General features: G+C 37.9%; 2 protein-coding genes and 1 non-coding gene across 3 annotated transcripts in view; 2 read left to right on the plus strand and 1 right to left on the minus strand.

The window, feature by feature from the left end:
- The window catches only part of LOC122156977 (bifunctional heparan sulfate N-deacetylase/N-sulfotransferase 3), a 61,834-nt gene extending 51,681 nt beyond the window's left edge, over positions 1 to 10,153 (plus strand). The window contains exons 9-13 of the mRNA XM_042812303.1: positions 899 to 1,073; positions 2,931 to 3,101; positions 6,929 to 7,038; positions 8,251 to 8,353; positions 10,034 to 10,153. Of these exons, the coding sequence (XP_042668237.1) occupies positions 899 to 1,073; positions 2,931 to 3,101; positions 6,929 to 7,038; positions 8,251 to 8,353; positions 10,034 to 10,153 (679 nt within the window). The remainder of the gene's footprint in view (positions 1 to 898; positions 1,074 to 2,930; positions 3,102 to 6,928; positions 7,039 to 8,250; positions 8,354 to 10,033) is intronic.
- A 5,798-nt stretch (positions 10,154 to 15,951) lies between these two features.
- On the plus strand, positions 15,952 to 16,082 carry LOC122157333. The gene has a single exon (XR_006167865.1). It is a non-coding gene; the product is annotated as a small nucleolar RNA SNORA24 (small nucleolar RNA).
- A 2,016-nt stretch (positions 16,083 to 18,098) lies between these two features.
- The window catches only part of PRSS12 (serine protease 12), a gene marked incomplete at its 5' end in the record, with an annotated part of 42,316 nt that continues 39,130 nt past the window's right edge, over positions 18,099 to 21,284 (minus strand). The window contains one exon of the mRNA XM_042811885.1: positions 18,099 to 20,800. Within this exon, the coding sequence (XP_042667819.1) occupies positions 20,493 to 20,800 (308 nt within the window). The remainder of the gene's footprint in view (positions 20,801 to 21,284) is intronic.

Below are 21,284 nucleotides of genomic sequence, written 5' to 3' on the forward strand. Positions count from 1 at the left end.
TGCTTGTATTCTAACAATACATGTGCCCTGATAAAATGCATGTTATGTTTATGTCTGAAGGAAAATTGCTTTTGCATCAGTTAGTTCCATCCTATTGAGTTTTCTCACTGAGCCTGTGGTGGTGACAATTTCAAAGCCTGGAGTGTATCATTTGTATTAAAAGTAGTTCAGTCCTATGAGTAGAACAAGATCTGAGCACTGGAATCTTCAGTCTGTAAGCATAATCATTGGAAGAGGTTGTTTTAAATAGCATTTATTTTACAAAAGTTTAACTGAAATATTAAGAAGAACGTTTCCCATTTCTTCTTTTCTCCAACTATAAAAAAATCTGCATGTGGCAAACTGAAAAGTTTGCTCACAAAGAAAACCAAAAGGAATACCAACCCATGTTTTCACAAAAATGTGTTTGATAGAAAAATGTTGTCACTGCTTAGAAATGTTTTACCTGCTGAAGCTGTGGTGGATTTTGAGTGGATTTTCACCCATAATAACAAGCTCTATTGTGTTTTTTAGTAAAAACAGTTTTGATACTTTTTTGTTAGGCTCTTGCACTGTAATTGGTGTCTGCAAAGGATCAAATTCAGAATACTCATTTTTTTTACTTCTGACATTTATAGGAGTAGGAGTTTATCTTACTGAAAAGTGAGAATTCGCTAATTTTAAAAAGATTCATGAATGTCATAATGTTTTCTTCCAGCTAGAAAAAAATAGCTGCAAATCTATATGTAGTCAGAAGATGAGAGATAGTAGCACATAAAACGTGATCAAAATACAATGTAGACTCCTTGTTGCTTTTAGATAGCCATTAGGCCATTATTTTATTGTAGAATAAAAGCGTTATTTCATTGTAGAATAAAAGCGCTTCCAAGTAATTCTGAAGATGATGTTCCTTTCCTAGGTACATGGATTTCTTCCCTACTCCTTCCAATGTCACCACTGACTTCCTCTTTGAGAAAAGTGCCAACTATTTTCATTCTGAGGAAGCTCCTAAGCGAGCTGCTTCCCTCATTCCCAAGGCCAAGATCATCACCATTCTCATAGACCCATCTGATCGGGCGTATTCCTGGTATCAGGTATGTATATTAAGGAACGTGGGCAGGCACAAGTCAGATAAATATGTCAGATTTCAACCTTGAATCCTCTTTGTATATTCCTTTAGTCTGCATATATATTAAGAGTTTGGATTATACAAGCTTTTATGGTCAGTCTGTGCTCCATATATCGTTAACAGTGAGCTGAGGTATCTGTCCATGAACATCTGAAAAAAGAATTTAAAGTACCAGAAATCACATTTTCAAAGGTCTGCCTGTAATACAAGCATGTAGGACTGCTTTAATGTATGTAATCAGCGCACAGCCAAATTAGTTTATTCATGCATTTATTTGGTGCGTGTTCAAAATATGAGATCTGTATGTGTATATTGGATGCCCCGTCCCTGGAGGTGTTCAAGGCCAGGTTGGATGGGCCCTGGGCAGCCTGGTCTAATATTAAATGGGGAGGTTGGTGGCCCTGCCTGTGGCAAGGGGGATGGAGATTCATGATCCTTGGGGTCCCTTCCAACCCTGGGCATTCCGTGATTCTGTGATTCTGTGTAAACGTCCAGGATTTTGTGGTTTTGCAAACACCTATTTAAAATAAAAATCAGTGAAGAAAAAATGGCTGAACTGCAATGAAAAGTAGGACCTCAAATTTAAATCACTATCAGCACTGAGTGCTTCTTTGGAAAACATTATTACAACACTTTATCTTAATGTTTCATAGTACTCAAGTGCTGAAATTTCTTTTTTTGTTATAATATTGGAGGAAGCCATGCTAATGCTGAAGTAGTATTTTGCAGATCATAAAAACAAGATTCCCCATATGTAATTTGGAATATTTATACAAAGCAATAGTAAGTATTTAGTGGAGTTCATAAGAACATGGCATAGTATCAAAAGGTATGAATGAAGATTAAATTTAATACAAAATATTGATCTCCAATAAACATATTTTGAAAGATCAGGCCACTTTAAGGTAGTGATGTTTCTTTTTGCACATTAGGTTTTTTTAGTAAACGGCTAAAATATTAAGATATCATAAATTCCATTTGAAAAACTGATCAAATCCCTTACACAGTGCAGTAGTTCATACCTGATATTTCAACAGTTAACAATTGCAGAGTTAAAAGCTGTATCTAAATACCAGCTACCTTGCTATGTATCTGTCTATGTATATTTAAAGCACAGATAGTGAGATTTGCTCTAAAATGACTTCTCCAATCCTAATTCCAGTTAATAGTTTTGACTTAAATTTTTTGTTCTTCAGTCCAAAGATTTCAACAGGAATTTGAAAAAGTAAAAACACAAAAAAGAAAATTCCAAAGAGAACAAATGTCTTAGAACTTCTGTGATATATGTGGTGTTACTTTTATGATGAGATGCAGTCAAAGCCATACATCCAGTCTCATAGCTGACCCTGCTTTGAACAAGAGGCTTTGAATTAGAAACCCAATGAGAGCAATTTTGATCTGAATTTTTCAATGATTCTCATAAATATCGATGTTTAAATTTTCTTTTTTTTAATGTTTTTACCTTGAATAAGCTGGAAAAAGAGTAAAACATATCAGATTAATTTGTACAAAAGCTGCCAGCCACTCCATTAACTGAAAAGTGAACATTCATATTGCAGGCATTCTGTTTTGTTACTATTACTGTCAGTCTATCTTCTGATTTCTCTTGATACAAAAAATATTTATTGATATAAGTAATGTTTATCTCAGCATTTGCAGCAAATTAATACAGATATAAGGTCTCCTTAAAGTAATTTCTAATGTGAATAATCACTCGTGGCAAGATTAGTAAGACTGAACGTTTTTTTCTTTTTTTTTTTTTTTTTTTTTTATCTACAACTTTTGTGGTCTGTAAAACTTAAAACTGCAACTTGTTTTACAGCATCAGCGCTCACATGAAGATCCTGCAGCCCTGAAATTCAGTTTCTATCAAGTGATCACAGCTGGACCTCGAGCCCCTTCTGAACTTAGAGCTCTCCAAAGGAGATGCCTAGCACCTGGATGGTATGCTACACATATTGAGAGATGGCTAACTTACTTCCCACCTTATCAGGTGAATAAGACAGTAACTCAACATCCTAACATTATTTATGTAATATTCTGAAAGATTACCTTTGTAGAAGTATTGCTAGTGAGTGCTGATCCTCAAGGATATCCCAGGTACACGCTAGCATGTTTTAAGCCATTCATTATTCACAGCCGTGTTCTAATTAGTTGGATTGACATTGCTATGGGTGTCATGCCTTAGCACCATACAGCTGAGAGCTTGTTCTGCAAAACAAATCTGAGTAATCTGGAAGTTCAAATACTTGAACACTCTTGTACCCTACACTGCCTTCAACTTTTTGTTTGTTTTTAATTTGTTCATGCTTTCATCTCTGCGTCTGTAATTCTTTGTCTGTAATGTTGAGGAAAAGAGAACCAGGCATGCAAGAATTCTTTAATATCAGATATTTCATCACGGTTTACAAAAGAAAAAAATGTCAAAAACAATGGGACATTGCTCACTAGTATTTCTATATTCTCTTAATGGTAACTAGTATCACCTAGCACCAGAGAATATGAGCTGGGATATTGCAATTGCCACATTGGAGGAAGGGGAGCAAAATCTCCCTTCGAAGGAGGTTTGACATTGGAAGACTTTGGGATGTAAGCAACATCTTTTCTGTGTAAAAGAGGCAACAATGATTGGGAATGGTTGTGACCAAGTGAAGCTGTAACGCCTTAATTTTTAAATGCGTCAGTGCTTTCACACAGTCCTTGGTTCTTTCATGCAGTCGTCTCCCACTGTTTCACCCTCATTAGGCTATGATTATAGCAGTAAATAAACTGTACCTTTGCAAGAGTTCACACACTAGTTCACTGCTGTCCGTAATACATGATTTTTAAGACATTTCTGTAAGTTTGGATCTGTAGCAAAAACCATCTTGCCAAGCAGTTTCAGATCACAGCTCAAAGGATAACAAGAACCATTACCATCAGGTAGTCTCGATGCAGCCAGTTTGGTTTTGCAGTTGAGAGGCCTTAGCAGTACAGATTTGTGTCATGCTTTTGCCATTTAGCCTTAGGACAAGAAAACTGTCTGTGATTTATTGTAGTTAACAATATGAAGTCATGTACATCAGTGTGTTTGCCATCTCAAGCATCACCAGTTTTTACATGAATTGATGATTTGCCTGACATGACTTTTCCATAACTGTGAAACTATTGGGTCTCGTCTGCACATTTTTTTCTCTTTTGCACATTTTGTTTTTTGAAATTTGTCGTACATTGTTGCCCATATCAGTGCATCCCAGCCTCTACTGGGATTCATGCATACAGTGGAAGAGTTTGGTGTTTTGATGTTTCTAATAATCTATGCATGCTTGGTATCTATCACTGATCCTGAATCCTTGATATATCCTATATGTTGAGATCAGTTTTACTGTTTGTCTGGTAGCTTCAAAGAATGTATGGTCACGGACCTGCAGATTTGAGTTCAGGTGGAGAATAAACAATTTGAAAATTTGATCTCCCCTGCAAACATGTGGTGGCATATAAGAAATTACTAGTCTCCTTGTGGCCCTGTGTAGATCAAGTCTCAAGAGATACACATTCTAATCCTGAACATCATCTCCTGTACAGAGCCAGGCAATATCACGATTTGTATCTCCTTCATAGATTTATTTCTGGAATAGATTTTTATGACATTGATTGTGTGTCTAGCATTATTCCCCACCTCACATATAAAGTTAACTTTAACTGAGGGAGGTTGGCTGCAGCCTGAACCTTCTGTTTATCCAGACTTGCTTAGCTGAGACAATTTGGCTGGAGTCTGCACCTTCTGTTTTCCCAGAGTGTGCCAAGGAAGCTCTGATGCCTCTAGATGAGTTGTTCTTTACAGACTCTCTTTTGGGACAGCCTTGAAGAATTCATGAAATACACACTTCCATCATTATCATTATACTCATATGAAATTTTCTACATCATCTTTTTTTATCTTATCTCCAGAATCACCCATCCATGAGTACTGAACAATACATGTCATCAAGTGGATTTTTGCCAGATTTTACGTCTGACAATGACAGAAAAGAACCAGCCTTGATAGCTTTTTTTTTTTTTTTCCTGTTAGTGTATTAGGAGATTCACTTGAATTGCAAAAGCAACAGTGTATTATAGGCTTTATCTGAACTTGTTAGCAAGTTCAAGGAACTGCTGAATCACATAGCAGTTACATAAGGTAGACCTAAAATGAGATCAGCTTAGAGGCAAAACTTTATGGAAGTGAGAGAGCCTTTGTAAGAAAGTGTCTTACTTAGAGTACCAAATTTTAAAGCTGTATAAATTGTTGAGTCTCAGCAGGTGTGACTGAGTTGAAGAAGCTGTTACAAAGTCAACAGGCATATAGTAAGTGGTAGAGGTAGCAACAAGCATAGGTTTAAAGTTCCCCTAAGATTTTTTATTACACTGGCAAAACCTTTTCTTGCACATCTTTTTTTTGAGTGGTAGAAACAAGAATGCCACAGATATTTATCTCTATTTGCTTGTTAAATACTAAAGAAGAAACCTCATTCTGTTCTTTTGGATGGAAATATTCCCCACTTGGGATATTTTTTGACCACTGATCTACAAAGCACTTAAGGCTTGTTTTCTGAGCTTACATCTTAGGAAAGCAGTAGGATCATTTTGGGCTCAAGCAGTCATAATGCATCTCATTTGAAAAACTTCTGGGATGAGCTGCTGCTTCTGAACAGCTTGATACTTTCACTAATCCACATCTCTAAATCCACATGCTGTATTTTGGCAATTCCAAAGACTGATCTTTCAAAAGAAATGACATTTTCTCCCTTCTGATTATGCTCTGAAACCCTGTAAAACCTACTGACCTCTGAAACCCTAAACCTACTAAGTTTCAGCCAATCCTGTAAACAAATCATAGGATCTTAGGCTCTCTCCTTGTGTGGAAACATAAAAGCGAGCTTCTGCACTGCATACAAAATGAGGCTATTGAACCACCTAGAAGTCTGTTGCTCCCTCCTTTTCATTATTAAAACGTGATGGAAAAAGTAGAACTGTTTCCACAACAGGAAATTAATTCTCACCTAATCCATTTGGGATCTTGTTTCTCTTTCAACAGTCTCAAAGACCCAAACATGCTGCACCTTCAGTGGATCATTTAGGCATAAAACCCTCACTTAGTGTCTGTTTCCATGAAGATTCACATCAAAGGAAAAGGATAGCCATATCTGAAGTAGCCTAGTGTGAGTGAATGTATGATCAAGCACTTAACAAAAACAAATTACATACCAGTTCCTGGCCTTCTTACACATATGTTGCAAATTTTGTATCTGTGACACTCCTGCCATAAGGTTCATCCTAACATTTCCCTTTATTCCTATTCTCAAATAAGTTTGTTAGTTTTTTGTGGGTTTTTTTTTGTTGTTTTCTTTTCCCCCCCCATAACATGATGTATTCTCATATGGTCTTAGAAGTAAGGCATTTATTCTAACATTGCCTACTGTTTTCTTGGTCATTTCCAGTGACAAGCTTTTCAATGTGAGTTTAATATATATTCATAAATGCCTGTGTCTGTGAGAATTAACAGCTAATTTCTTTTATACCTTTTTTCTTCTCTTGACAAATCTCATTCAGTTTCCTCCCAGTATTTCTTACCTTTCCAGATCCTTTAGTGCTACTTCTCTGTTGTCACAACGGGCTGAATTTCAGATTTATTTAAATGCCATTTATTCCCAGATCATTAATGATCATGACAATTAGTGAACTAATTATCTGGGAAGGTGCTTTCCATACAATGAAGGAGTCTGACAGAGGTGGAACTTTCAGTTTGAATTTTAACATAATGAATTTTAAATTATATTTCCATTTATTTTATTTTTGTAGTTGTTAATTATTGATGGACAGCAGCTAAGAACTGACCCCTCTACTGTAATGGATGAAGTACAGAAATTTTTGGGAGTCTCTCCTCATTATAATTACTCAGAAGCCCTAACGTGAGTCAATTTTATCATCATTATCACTTGTTCTTATGTTCCAAAAATACTAATTAGTTTGTAAGGAAGCTCACTACTTAATAAAGCCTCTGATTCTTTACCTTCCAAATGAGTTCAGTAGGTTGTATTTTTCTATGTCTAGAAAAGAACACAATAGAGAGATAGATTTCCAGAGGATGTACACTTAGTCACTAAATGTGGAGCTTCACTGTCACAGGAGTAGACATCTGAAAAATTCACAGAGAATACAGTGAATAAAAAGAAATTTTAGGAATTTTATTCCTATTGGTAAATGGAACATGGAATGCTGACTTCCATAAAAAGAAAGGAAAAAAAAAATTTGTTTTGGACATTAGCTGCAAGTATTAACAGTATTGATCAGGAGTATAGCATCCACTCTATATGTGCACTGATACTTTGGAATCTGACACTTTGGTTGCCCTTAAAGTGGGATTGATAGCCTTAGATTTACTCTTCTCAGTATTAGTCTATTATCTTTCCCTGTAAGAAGCCCTCAGAAAAGAATGTTTTTCTTTTCTATTTTTCTGTTTCATATTTTCTTCTAGTTTTATTCTATTCCTTTTATATTACCGGTAGCAAAATAGACTTTCATCTTCCATGAAATTGGAATAAGTAGGTGGTAAAGACAAAAAGGGCCAAATAATCCCTGGATCTGAGGGGATCTGAGTCTATTGAAGACATATTTTATTTGTTTGGCTTTTTGATTTCTTTTTGGTGGTGGTGGTTTGTTTTTTGGTTTGTATGTATGTGATTTTTTTAAATTTTTATTTTTTAATACTGAAGCCTTTGTCCTTGATATTATGAATTAATCCCATCTGCATCTAATTCTATAGCATGCATTTTCTTTCATGTCAATCTTTGAACATAGTTAATGTTTACAGAAGTAAAGCATCTTGTTCAGTTAAAATGCACTGATATCAGTTTGTCCACTCAGCTGATGTCAGGAATCATCACTGCAGCATCTCATAGCCTTTACACTGCAGTACTGGCACCTGCTTCCTTCCTTTCTTCACTTTGTTTACTTCACAGTTTGTGTCTGCTCCCAGCTCTTGTTAACTCCCTTAATCTTCTCTGTTTCCCACTTGCTTGATGCCTTTTCCTGAAGAGAAAATTTGAGAGCTAAAAAGAAAATTGTGTGAACTTACTTTATTGAGTTTCTGCTATGAACGTGTGTTTAAATGTTTGCTTCAGGTTTGATTCACATAAAGGTTTCTGGTGTCAGCTTCTGGAAGAAGGAAAGACCAAATGCCTCGGAAAGAGCAAAGGTAGAAAATACCCTCCTATGGATTTGGAGGTAAACCATTATGCTCATTAGCATTATATAGAGATTTAGCCATCATAAATGGGACTCTGCACAGGCAAAATCATAAGAAGATTAAATTAAAGTAGCCTTAAATTAAATTAAGTAGCCTTGATTATTTTACTACCTTTTCCTACAAATGAAACCTTCAGCAAAGCTGTGGATTGCATCACTTTTTTTCAGTTCTTTGTTTCAAATGTGAAGATTTTAAGTTATTATAAACATTTTCTCTCATGTAACTAGTGATAGGACTAGAGGAAATGGCCTCAAGTTGCGCCAGTGGACTGGCTGTTAGGAAATACTACTTTTCCAAAGGAGTGGTCAGGCATTGGAATGGGCTGGTAAAATGTTCAGGAACATTTAGTCAATGTTTTGAGGGACATGGTTTAGTGAGAACTAGTGATGTTAGGTGCACTGTTGGACTGGATGATCCTGTAGGTCTTTTCCAACTTTGGTGATTCTATGATTATATGAAACTATTCTATTTGGAAACTTGGCACTCCTTAGAAAAATAAACTTAGCACCTCTGAAAACTTCTGAAATTAATTTGGAAACCTATTCCCTTTACCTAAGTGAGTTAAGCAGCAGAAACCCCAGAGTGGGTTTTTTCTCAGTCGTGATCAGATATGTGCATCTGTGTCTGTTTCAATGTCTTTGAGTGTAGATAGACCATGACAGACTCTCATAAAGTTCTGTTCTGAGAGTGGTTAGGTTCTATTTCCATGAATTTCATAAATATCTTCCTCAGACAAAGGCAAATATGCTCCAATGAAAAAAATCCATCAGATCAAATGCTGCAAGCAGTATCTAAAGGTAGTTCAGTCTCCTTTTCTAGCTACAACTTTGTGTATTCTTTCCTATATTCCTGTTTCATTTAGCCTGATTAAAATTCAAATTAAAGCATTTTGATCAACAGTATTAACACAGCAAGCCAGATTTCTTTTTTTCATGGTCCTTAAGTCAGAAGCAATTGACAGAATTCAATAGAATTATAGAATTGCAGAGTGGCTTAGGTTGGAAACAACCTTAAAGATCATCTGGTCCCAACCCCCCTGCTGTGGGCAGGTTGACTCCTACCAGATCAGGCTGCCAAATGTCCTTTTCAGACTGGCTTGAACACATCCACAGCCTCTCTGGGCAGAGAGGTTCTGTACCTCACCAGACCCTGAGTAAAGAATTTCTTCCTAACATTTAACCTGAATCTCCCTAATGGAATTATACTCATAGAAAATCATTGGATGCCAAGGCTTCTGAACAGAATAAGACTGTATTTGTTTAATGTAGTATGTTTCAACTCTAAATATTGATGAAACTGGTTTTACTAATTACCAGATGCCTATATTGAAAGATTCTACAAGCTCTGGTTTCAGTCACGCTTGAGTAAATTTGAATGTCAGCTGCAGTACTATTCTTAATTTACATATCTGTCTGTGAGCAGATTCAGATCCTTTGCTTTGTCTTCATGTTCATTTTGGATATCTTTTGTTTCTCTTGATACTATCTTTTAAAGTTCAGCTATAAACTTAAACTTGCATGCAGTAGATAGCTTAAAAAATATATAAATTGCGTAGGACAAAGTAAAGTGTTGACACCAGTAAGGCAAACTTTGAAATTTACATCCATTACAGAACAACATTTTATTAAATAAAAAATATCTGCTTTTATATCCATCAGTGCAGGGCTTTTCTGTCAAGCTACTACAGAGATCATAACGTGGAACTGTCAAAACTCCTACACAAATTGGGACAACCTCTGCCGTCGTGGCTGAGACAGGAACTACAGAAAGTAAGATAGCACTGAAAAAAGACATTTTTGAAATCTCTTCTACACTTCTGTCATCCTTCCCAAAGTCTCCAGTATCTACCAGACAGTCTTGTAAAATATACCTCTGCAAAAAATAGTAAAAGACAGAAATTATTTCCATATGCTGGCATGTGGATTGTGAAAATACACGTGATTCTTAGTACTGGTGGGACAAATCTTTCTCATAAACATTTCTGGGCCTGTGGAGTTGTGGACTACTGTGTACGTACGTGGAAGTTAACTGCAGCTGGTATATGCTTCAGAGCTACATACCTGTCCAATTTCATGGTAAATACTTACATTTTTATATATCAGTTTTAAAGTATTGTGTCTCACATAGGTTTTGTAGTCCACTGTTAAGACTGCTGTTTTTCCTAGTATTTGATTATTGTGTCTTGCATAAAATAAGAAAATTTAATGTAGCATAAAATGCCAAGTGTACTTCTGCCATTGGAATTAGCTTGCTAATACCTGAAGTATATTCTACTAAGTGTGAGAAGTACAGTTATCATACATTACTTACATGTGCACAGCAACAAAATCTGGAATCCACAGGCAAAAGCAGTGTAGAAAAGAAAAAGAAAATTACCTATAGCCTGTAAAAACAAACCCTTACAATGCAGTAAGGGCCTCATAATCAGTCTGATGTTGCACTGACTGAAATTGCAAAATACAGAATGTATACTGCATCTGAACAGAAATGTAATTGGATACATAAAGCACTAATGTTGCAATAACAGCCTGGTGAGCAGTGTTACTTCAACAATTGTGAACCAGACTGAAACAGTACAATCAACAATCTTTCACTGGCTTCTGCGAGCAGCCAAATTTTGATACTGCTCTCTGGTCTTACATTGCTGTGAATCAGAAATTACTCCACTGAAATGAATGAAAAATTGATAAAGAGCAGAAACAGATTCATACTTAGACTGCCTTAATTTGCACTACTGGTTTTCCTTAATTTATTTGCCTTCAATCTGTGCTGTGCATTTTCCAAGGTCCCTCAACCTGATCAAAACTGTAGCATCTTGTGGTGACCTTCAACTTATATCAGCTGCAAAAATCTGATTTCTGGATGAAAATAATGATTCTAGCTCCACCCATCTTAAAGAAGCTTGGTATTAAAGTTTAGAAATAAGCTTTAGGAAAGAGAAATTAAGACAATTTATGGTAGAAAGTTAGTCTCCAGCCATGAAAAAACACACATATCCAGCCTTACATTTGTGATACATTTCAGTGACACACCTCATAATATGTCAGTTTAAATGCGAGATAAAGTCTAATCAACCATACTTAAAAGTTGAAAAAGATCATTGAAAATTTCAGCTGAGTATGGCCTTAAGGTTTCTCCACTGAACTTTGGCTCTGAATGTTTCTAAAGGCATAAAGAGGAAGGGAATGCAAAAGATTATTGCAGTACTAAATGAAATGCTTTTCACAGTAGCTCTGTATTATTATCATAATTTGTTTTAGGATGAACAGTTAAAACATGCATCAAATGATGGAAAAACTTTGTATGTCTCGGTGCTGTTTTACAACCTTTATGTAATTATATAATTTAACTTTCAAGATAATGGAATGGAAACAGTCTGTTATTCCCTAAATGGAAAACAGATGTTGAGATCTTTACTGTAACTCTAGCCAGTAATCTTGAATATTTATTGATTTTGTCTGTGTAGTACCTGTTTTGATAGGCTTGTAAAGAAAAAATCCAGACAAATTTGCTATATATAACAATATTCTTTACACAGCACATTTTTGCTAAGGGAATATGCATGATTAATGATGAGGACCTGCCAGAGTAGACTTCTAAGAAGAACATCTTTATTATTTATAAAAGAATAAAAATTTTCATTTCATTTTAGATACTCACTGTTATATAGGTTTGAGCCAGAATCTGAATTGTTTTGAAATACTCTTATTTGATAAAATAAATGCTTTGAATTCTGAATATCTGTAAGTGCAAATCCTCTGCATGCTATGGGCAGCTTGTGTCCTACAAGCATCTATATGGATTTGTTACAAGTAAGTTGAATAACTGGAAGAAATACCTGTGGTTTTCATCCAGACATGACTGATTTTATCCCTAATATAACCTGATGTAACATCACTCAGACATTTAAAGTAGAATAAAATTGTAAATCAGAAGAAAATGGGAAAAAGCACTACAAAATGCCTGAGATTTTCACAAATTAAATGCTTCCTACACACTGGAAGAATGGGCTTCAGCCACGTTTGTACTTTAGTCTTTGTTACCAGAAACTCTGTTCCTGTCCTCTTTCCCTGTGAAATCTAGGCCACATCAAAATGAGAATAAGTGAGCACTGAGGATAGAGCAGTGACTGTGGAGTGCACGTTGATCATCCTCTAGGTATTTTTCAACAGACAAGGTGACATGTTTCAGATCTGTGGCCTTTTCTGTGATGTTTGTTAGGAATTTGGTGAAATAGCCAATGGCAGTCACCACATGGCTCTGGGATGATAAGCCCCCCACAAGCAGCTCCTTGGCTCTGGCTGGACCAGGATTAGTTTGACAGCTAAACATAAAGCTTGTCCTTTGTGAAGAAGTGCTGTAATCAGTTTCAAGTCCTGATGAGGAATAGTAGGATGCATCCCTTCTACTGTCTCAGTGGCCTTCCCGAAGTTGGAATAAAGGCAAATCTTCAGTGAATTCCTGTGGTAGCTGTGGGTCAGTCCTGTGAACAAAGTAATGTGACCTTTTGGCCCTGGAGCTACACATCTGAAAGGGTATTATCTTGAATCTTAATTCACAGATCCTGTTGAGATGCATCTGTTGAGTGCTAGCATCTTTTAGATGCAGAGCTCTAGCTGCTTGTAAGCTAGGTTCACTAAGTCCTCTCAGACTCAATAGCAGTAGAGAAGTAAAGCCTAACCACTAGGGGTCTTTGCAGTTCTGATTTTGTGATGTTCGGTTATTACTGGTTTATATAAAGAGAGTATGAAGACTTTTTTTTTTCTTTTCCTCCAGAACTGTTTTATTTAAATATGTTCTTACATTTAACAGGAAGCTTTTGAAAACAGAATTACTATTAATATGCAGTCAACTTGGTGAAGAATTAAGAGTCTGAGCAGAACATGCAGAAAACAGCTGCAATGTGTTACTCCCCAAATAAGGGGATGCACATGAGTACAGCTGAGTAAGCAAGTCATACAACATGAATTACTTGAGAATTTTAACCTATTTACAAATTCCCTACAATCAATATTTAGTTCTCAGAAGTAGACTTATCAATATTAACACTTCTAAAAAGCACCACTCCATCACAAAAAAAAAGTGTATTTGCTAGTCGCAGTCCAGTGTTTTACTGTGGATGGTAATACAGCCGTGGTTTCTGTTCTGCTGGTAGATAAATGCACAAGCAATTGCTTTAACAAATGCTTGATGATGTGAGCTTCACATTTATTTTCATAAATACAATTCTGAAATTTGATTTCCTCAAATATCTGTGCCATTAAAAATCAGTGTGAGTATGAGTAGAAATGAGTATGAGCACTAGGGGTGTAAACACAGAGCCTGATAAGAGATCACATTATTATTGAGCAAACATTCCTGAAATACTGTGATATCTTCCCAGTTCTACTTGTGCAGAAATAATTCATTTCAGTGATTTGCAGACTCTCATGTACAGCATATTCTTTTTCGTTGCTTAAAGAAGTGGAACTTCCTCAGGAAGAAAGTAAATAGATATTTCAATGTTTATAGATGTAATACTCTTGTCATTCACATTGAATGAAAATTGCTGGAAACATTTTTCTCAAAATTTTTTTAAATAAAAAATAGACATTATACTGATAGTGGCATGGTATCTGATGTGCAACAATAAACTCTGCTAAAAAAATGTACCAATGAATGAAAGTGATTTTTTTGTTCATAAAAGTTGTCCTTTTCCAGGTTTGTTAGCAGCTACTACTGAGTTATAACACAATCCGCGAGCATGGCAGCACCACGAAATGTTTTCACAGATGGAAAATATTGCTTACTCTCTATGTAAGTGAACGTTACACTTTATGCAGCTGCTTTTGCTTCCTGCTCAGTTTTTACTTTTTATTCCAGAAATCATTAATGGGCTATAGAAATATTTCCAGAGCTTGCAGTTTTTAAGAGAACAAGCAGACTTTATTTGAACTGTTTGCCTGTGGGATTCAATAGTTGTGCCTACATAGACATGAGAAGACATTTCTAGGAGGAACTTCTAAAAGATGGTGCTAGCATCCAAAGGAAAATTCACTCTTATCAACAAATTCAGAAAAGAGTAGAAAACTATCGTATCTAGCTGACTGAAAGCTGATTAATATCTTCATATAGGTGTAAAAAATAGCATGTTAACAAAATATTCTTTCATTACAGAGAAATGATGTAATATTCACAAGTGTAAACTTCCACTACTCATCTCTATAATATCAAAGTGTAACAGAACAGTAGTAACAGAAAGATACTAAGCCAAGATTCTTGCTGTGCCCGACTGACCTCTGTATCCAGTTTTTCTGCTTTCGTTTAATGTTCCTTTTCAGTTCTACCAGTTCCAGATCTCTTAGAGCTCAAAGGCCAAAAATGTACTTTTTTTTTTGTCTGTGTGGATCAGAAGGATGAAGAAGGCACAATGGTCAGCACCAAGGGACAAAACACAGGAACAGGAAGGCAATTAGCAGGTGAAACCAAGGCCTGGGGAAACCTGAATGAGGGAGGAATTCAGACAAACTAAGGGAGAATGATTAGAGTACTGTGAGATTGATTACTGACCAGCCTGTTTTCTGTTAGTTTACCTCTTCTATTTATTTTTTTTTTAATACAGTATTTTCTTTCATCACTTCCCATTTTCTGTTCTGATCTCTTTGCCTTGAGAAATTCAGCTGGAAAATGAGGCTCTTGTACTTTAAATGGTCAGGTATCTGTCTGCCCAGGAGAGCTGTCAGTAGTACAAGGACACTGGCAGGACTCTACCGAAGAATATGAGTATTCCCTAGCAGATGTGGCCTACTTCAACCACGATAGAAGAGCTTGTTCAGAATTACTAGTTAAAATCCTGAAACCCATGTTATTCAAGAGATCAGAGAAATAGGCTCTTTTGCCCCTTAGTTCTTCTGTCTCCTCAGTTATCCAGAATGCCTCTCTTAATAAGATTCCCAGTAAAACTGGGATCTGATTTACTCGTCAAAAGAAACTCAAATTATTTACTTATTTGCATAAGATACATATATCTCAACGATATACTCAGACTCTATAAAAGCCGTACGTGATGTGAAGGACAGACTGCCGCCCCCCCGCGGCATCCCTCTCGTGCTTCAGCGCCGCACACGCGCAGCAGACGGGCAGACCGCCGAGCAGCGCCGCGGGCCGACGGCGGCGCCACCGCCCCCTCCTCGCCCCGCCCCCTGGGAGGGGCACGCGCCTCTCCCGCCCTTGCCGCCTGGTGGCGGAGTGGTTCCGGTTCCGTAAGCGACCGTTGGCGTGCGCACGTGGCGGCGGCTGCTGGGGGTGCTTTTGGCGGGCGCGCGTGCGGCGGCCGTTAAGTGGGGGCGGAAGGCGGGATGAGGGGTTTCTGGTCGCGCGCTGGTGCAGCCGTCGGGCTCCGCAACCCTTCTCAAAGAAATGGGCCGGCCGGCCCCGGCGGAACCAAGGCAGGCGGGCAGAGAGATGCGGAGCAACTGCAGGTAAGGGGAAAGTGAGGGCTGAGCGGCGGCGGGGCGAGGTATGATGGGGAGCGGGGGGGAGCAAACAGCCGGCGGTTGGCAGGATGGCGGCCGCCGTGTGGGGTGTGGGAGGGCCGCTCCATGACTCCATGGGGGCTGCCGCTCGTGGCTGTCCCCCTTCCTAGGCATGGAAGAGCAGCTTCTTGCTAATTGGCAAAACTTCTACCGTCCTGTTGGTAGTAGTCGTTGACTGTGGCAAGTAACAAGCCGAGTCGGCAGGGGTTTGTGGCGCAGGGGGTTGGCGGCTTCTTGTGATGCTGTTGTTTCTTGTTTTTCCTTTGTAACTTGTCGAAGCTCCGTTTTTTAAGCAAGTCTTCTCCCCTTCCCCCCCCCCCCCCCCGGTGTGGTGTGTTTATTTTTTTTTTTCCTTAAACTGTCATGGAATGCAGAAGCCGGAAGTGTGGAGGCGGCATAGAAGTTTCTTTCCTCAAAGACGCCGCGTGACTGGGTATGTGTTGCCTTATGAGCTCCTAATAGAGAAGTTGTGAGCGGGAATAATAGCAATTTACTAGTTACGTTTAGCGACTAAGCTGCTGAGACCCGTCACATCACCACTGAAATCAAGATATGAGCTTGATTTTTATTTATTGAAAGTCTACTTGGTTGTGTGTAATTATCTTTTACTGACAAAAAGTTATAACTAAGAGGAAAAGTCTATTATTTGGAAGAATTGGGCTTAGGTGTGGATGTGTTCAGTCTATTCTGAAGACTGGGCTGTGGTAAAGATGTGTATTGCCAGTACTCTTGCCTACTACACTGGAGGCATCTGGATCCACAGATGTCCACAAGCTGTGTGTGCAAGGAGCAAGCCTGTCAGTAAGCATGTTGCTGAGTTAGCAGAGTGAGTACAAATGGTGATCTGAAGCAGGGGAGATGGCTTCCAGCAGCTTTGTTTCAGAGCATTGTACAGCTTCCAGGAAGGCACCGTGCTGTCCAGTGATGTCTGCTGTCTTGTATGTGTAGCAATATTAAACTGCATCAAACTTCTCTTTACAGGGGAAAAACATTCTTGAATTGTGATGGCAGAAGAAGATGGGTCTTAATTCAACCTGTAAACTTTTGAAGTAACTGTGAATATAAATTATATTGTTTACTGACTTTAAGGGTTGATAGGCAATCTTACAGGATTAGCGGTCTTTGTAAGTAATGGTATTCCTGTCCTTCAGACAGGGAAGCAAGCACTGCTTTTAGGCTGGGTCTTAATTTCAATTTAGACTTAAACAAACTCTTCTAATTAAGTTTATACCTTGAGCCTAGATGCTCTGCAGTCCCTCGTCTTAACAAAGCGCACAGGGGGCCTGGGATGTAGTGTACTGTGTTTCAAATTAGCGTGGAATTGGTCTGCACAAAAGGGAAGGTAGTTAGGAGGATGTTGGCAAATTTATGCTGCCTTCCAGGATCCTTAGCTGCTCTCATTTCAAGGCTTTCACCAAGTTTTATGTTATTACAATGTCAGTAGTTAGTGACTGTAGCTACACAGCTGACCATGCTTCAGTAGTCCTAAATCTGGAGAAGTGTTGTGTTTTCACTGGGGGCTCTACTGCTGCTAAAGCACCTTAGAAGGGATGTTGCAAGGAGTGTACTGTACTGTGGAAGATGAAGGTAAGTTTGTGAAGTCTAAAAGGTGTATGTGACCATCTGCAGTTAAAACTTCAATACATGCTAATGTAAAGGATTCAAATGTACTAACGAGTCAATAAAGAGATATGGACTTACACTGCAAGTGTCGCTTCTTCCTTACAAGTGTACTGATAACCAAGACCAGACCTGCACGTGAACTTCAGTGTTATTGAGGAAAGGACAAATGTGTTTCCTGTGTGCATTCACCTTTTGGTATCTGGGCCTTGTACTCTGAACTAAACAGTTTTGGGCCAAAGAAGGAACTGATTGATGCTGTTTGGAACCCATTCTAGAAGGCACGTGGTTTTAGAGGGAAGAATTAAACATTTTCTGCAGGGAAGAAATAGAGATTTTTTTGAATGTGGCTGCTTTCTCTGTTTAATTTGTTGGATATTTTCACTTAATGCATATTTGTAAAATAACTCAAGAATGGGACAAATTAAATGTTACCTTCTGAAATGTATAATCAAACTTAGATAGTAGCTGCTCTTGCTTAGCATAACTTTGTGTGGGATATCTTTGTTAAATAGAAAATTCATTGCAAACTGAGAAGCTTACCCACAACTGATGTTCCTGCCACATCCACTTAGACATGTATAAAAGCTCCAGTCAGCATGGCAGTTTTTATTGTTCACATTTACATCATCAGGCTCACTGAACAAGAATTAGAATGGTACAACATAAAGACAATTTCATTTTCTTTTAGGAACTAGCAAAGGCATGCTGTCTGCATGGGAACTAGTGCATCATTTCGACTTCTAAGTATTAAAGCATCCTAAGAGAGCAAAACTAATGATCTACCTTACTAAATCTAAATGTTACTGCATTTAGGGTACAGACTTGATCTTTTTCTCTAAGTATTGCACTTTGTGGTGCAACTCTCAAAGGAATGGTTTATGCTGTGTATCACACATGCTGCACTATGTTGTCTACTTCACAAGTCTTATGATCAAAGTCTTATTTAGCAAAATTTTGTATGAGTAGGTACCTTCTGACAGGCTTACCTTCTCTGTAATTAAAAGGGCTACATATATGTAAAAATGTAAATAGCTTTACAGTTTGCTAGGAGAGTATTTCACATAGGCCTAACAGTAGGTGAGTGTAGTACTATATGTTTTTAAATAATTTGCTTCTAGTGCAGTTTTACAGAAAACTAAAATACATAAAAGCACCTCATGTGTACTAGTTTAGCACCAGTTCCAACAAGGTATTTAAGCTAGTTCTGGCCCTTAATAGGGCCAGTAAGTTTGAGGAGAGGAATTGAGGGCCAATTTTACAATCACTTGCAACATTATTGTAACTTGCACAAACGAGTTGGTTTGGATATTAAAACACCAGAGACACGTAGAAGTATACGGGGAGTGCATGAATGCCCACTTACAAATGAATATGAGCGTCCCACTTTGTTCACAGAAGGCCACGCAGTACTGTTATAGCTTGAGTGTCTGAGGAAGGGAAACAGGAAAACTGTAAGTGGTAGTCACAGTTGGTACACACAGCTGCCATATGTATCTCACTGGGGTGTTTCATGGCCCACAGAGCTGTTCTTTCATCTTTTTAAGAAGCATCATTGTTAAAAATGTACTACACTGGGTATGCTTGCAGGCAGTCCAGCTGGCCGTAAGGAGAGCTCACTGACAGTGCTGAACTTTATTGTTTCACTGTTGATTGTAGCTAGTCTGCTGTTCTAAAGATTACTGTCAATTTGGGTTGCACTGAAATGGTGATTCCTTCCAGGGTTCTGTATGATGATTAGGAAGAATTTCTTCATCAGGAGGAAGTCAAGCACTGGGATGAGCTGCCAAGGAAAGCGAGGGAGGTATGGCACCAAGGGCCATGGTTTAAACAATGGGACTCAGTAGGTCACAGTAATGGTTGGACTTGATTTCAGTGTTCTTTTTCAAACTAAATGACTCTGTGATTCTAAAGTGAGGGAAGCATCCATTTCTAGAAAGGTAAAAGTTGTTTTCTATTTGTGTTGGTATGGAGTACCTTGGTGCTTTTTTTTATAACAAACCATTGTGGTTTTCATAACATGGGCAAGAGTGTTTTTAAAAGCAGTTAATAAAGGGAATGGATATTGCTAAATGATATTTAGAACATAAAAGGGCACTAGGGTCCGTATGACTTACAACTTGATGTGGTGTCATAAATTACTATAGCAAAATTGAACAGTTGCTGGATAAAAAAACTTTTAGTTATTGGTTAAAAATAATTTTTTTACTTTTCCAATGAGAATGATCTGAAACAGCACTGCCCCTAAGCGTGGTTGTCTAAGTATTTAGAAAATAATCCTGTAAGACTTTATACATCTTTCCAGACAGGCACTGCTTCAATATTTCCAGCATTTATCTAACTCATACAGCTGTGTAGAATGTCTGCAGGGAAATTAATTACCTTCCAGCATGCTGTCTACTTTGGAATGTGCTTTGCATATTTTTCAGACTAGGTGAGGGTCTGATTATTGACAGTTGTTTTCCTTCTAACACTTAATGTATAGACAGTTACTTACCAAGCATGTGCTTGTTTGTGGTCTCATCAGCTGGTAAAACAACAGTCAAAAATAGAGAACTGAGTATAAGGTCATAGGAGTAATAGGAAAGCAGTGAAGAACTGATTAAGTAAACTAGAATTAAAAATGAATTTTGAGGTCTATTATTAATTATATAAAAGCTTGGAGCTTCCTGTGAATAGTGGATCTGCTAGAGAACTCATTAGCTTTCCTGCTCTAATGCTCCTCAAAGCTGGAGGTCACTTTTCTGCTTATCTTCAGTTTGTGCAAGATAAACTTCCTTGACACAGAAGGATTTTGTTTGCATAGTAATCCATAACTGGAAAGGTGTGCATTCAGCCTGGATGTAATACCAAAGAAACCCCAAAACACACAAATTAGGAAAATGTGCTTGTTTCCACCTGCAGTGGGCCCCAGCTGTGCAGTCTGTGCTGTTCAAGCTGTCCTGCTTTATTCATGTTAAAGTTTGGTTTGGACGAAGCACGCTCATAGTTTGGTCACACTCTTTATCCAGGGTACAAAAGATGAAACTTTTGTGTAGACACCTGGAGAGTCTTTCATTCCGCAGCCGTAGCCCCAGGACGTCACGCCGTACACAACCCAGCTTTCCCCTGGACGTTCGCACATCAGCGGTCCTCCACTGTCCCCTTGGCAGCTGTCGATGCGTTTCTGTTCCTGGATGTTTCCAGCACAGAGCATTCTTCCTGTGAATCTTCTTTTATAGCGTTCTTCACATACCCTCTTGGGAAGCAAGGGGATGGCAGCTTGTTGTAATGTTCTTGAATAAGCCCTTCCTGAAAAGAAGACCCACCTTATTGCATTGTGGTGCTTTGTCTTGGAAACATAAATAACATTTAAGCCAATTTATACTATCAATCCTTCTCAATGTTTTGTCATTAAATACATTGAAAAGAATATTAAATACTGAAAAGAACCTGTGCACTAAATGTAAGATTAAAATACTGAAAACATATTGTAAATATGGAAAGCAGATTGTTTTTTTAAAATCTAAAAGTTTTGGATGTAGCTTCACACCTCATGTAATGTTCAGTGGATCATTCCAAGGCTAGCATTTGTTTTAAACACACTTTATGTGATTTTAGAGGAATATATATCATATTACTTCAGTGGGAAGGCTGGTTTTTGAGGTGTGAGCAGTGGAGTTTGAAGCTTCAGAATTATTTCTAAGTCACCAGTTCAGAGTTAGTTTTGTTCGGTGGTGCTGCACCATCTGCTGCTTTCCAAGTGGAACATCCAGCCAACCACTGCACTGTTGAG

Source organism: Centrocercus urophasianus, unplaced genomic scaffold, assembly GCF_019232065.1.
Source record: "Centrocercus urophasianus isolate 14NV4802_14NV808 unplaced genomic scaffold, USGS_Curo_1.0 seq_13, whole genome shotgun sequence".
NCBI lineage: Eukaryota > Metazoa > Chordata > Aves > Galliformes > Phasianidae > Centrocercus > Centrocercus urophasianus.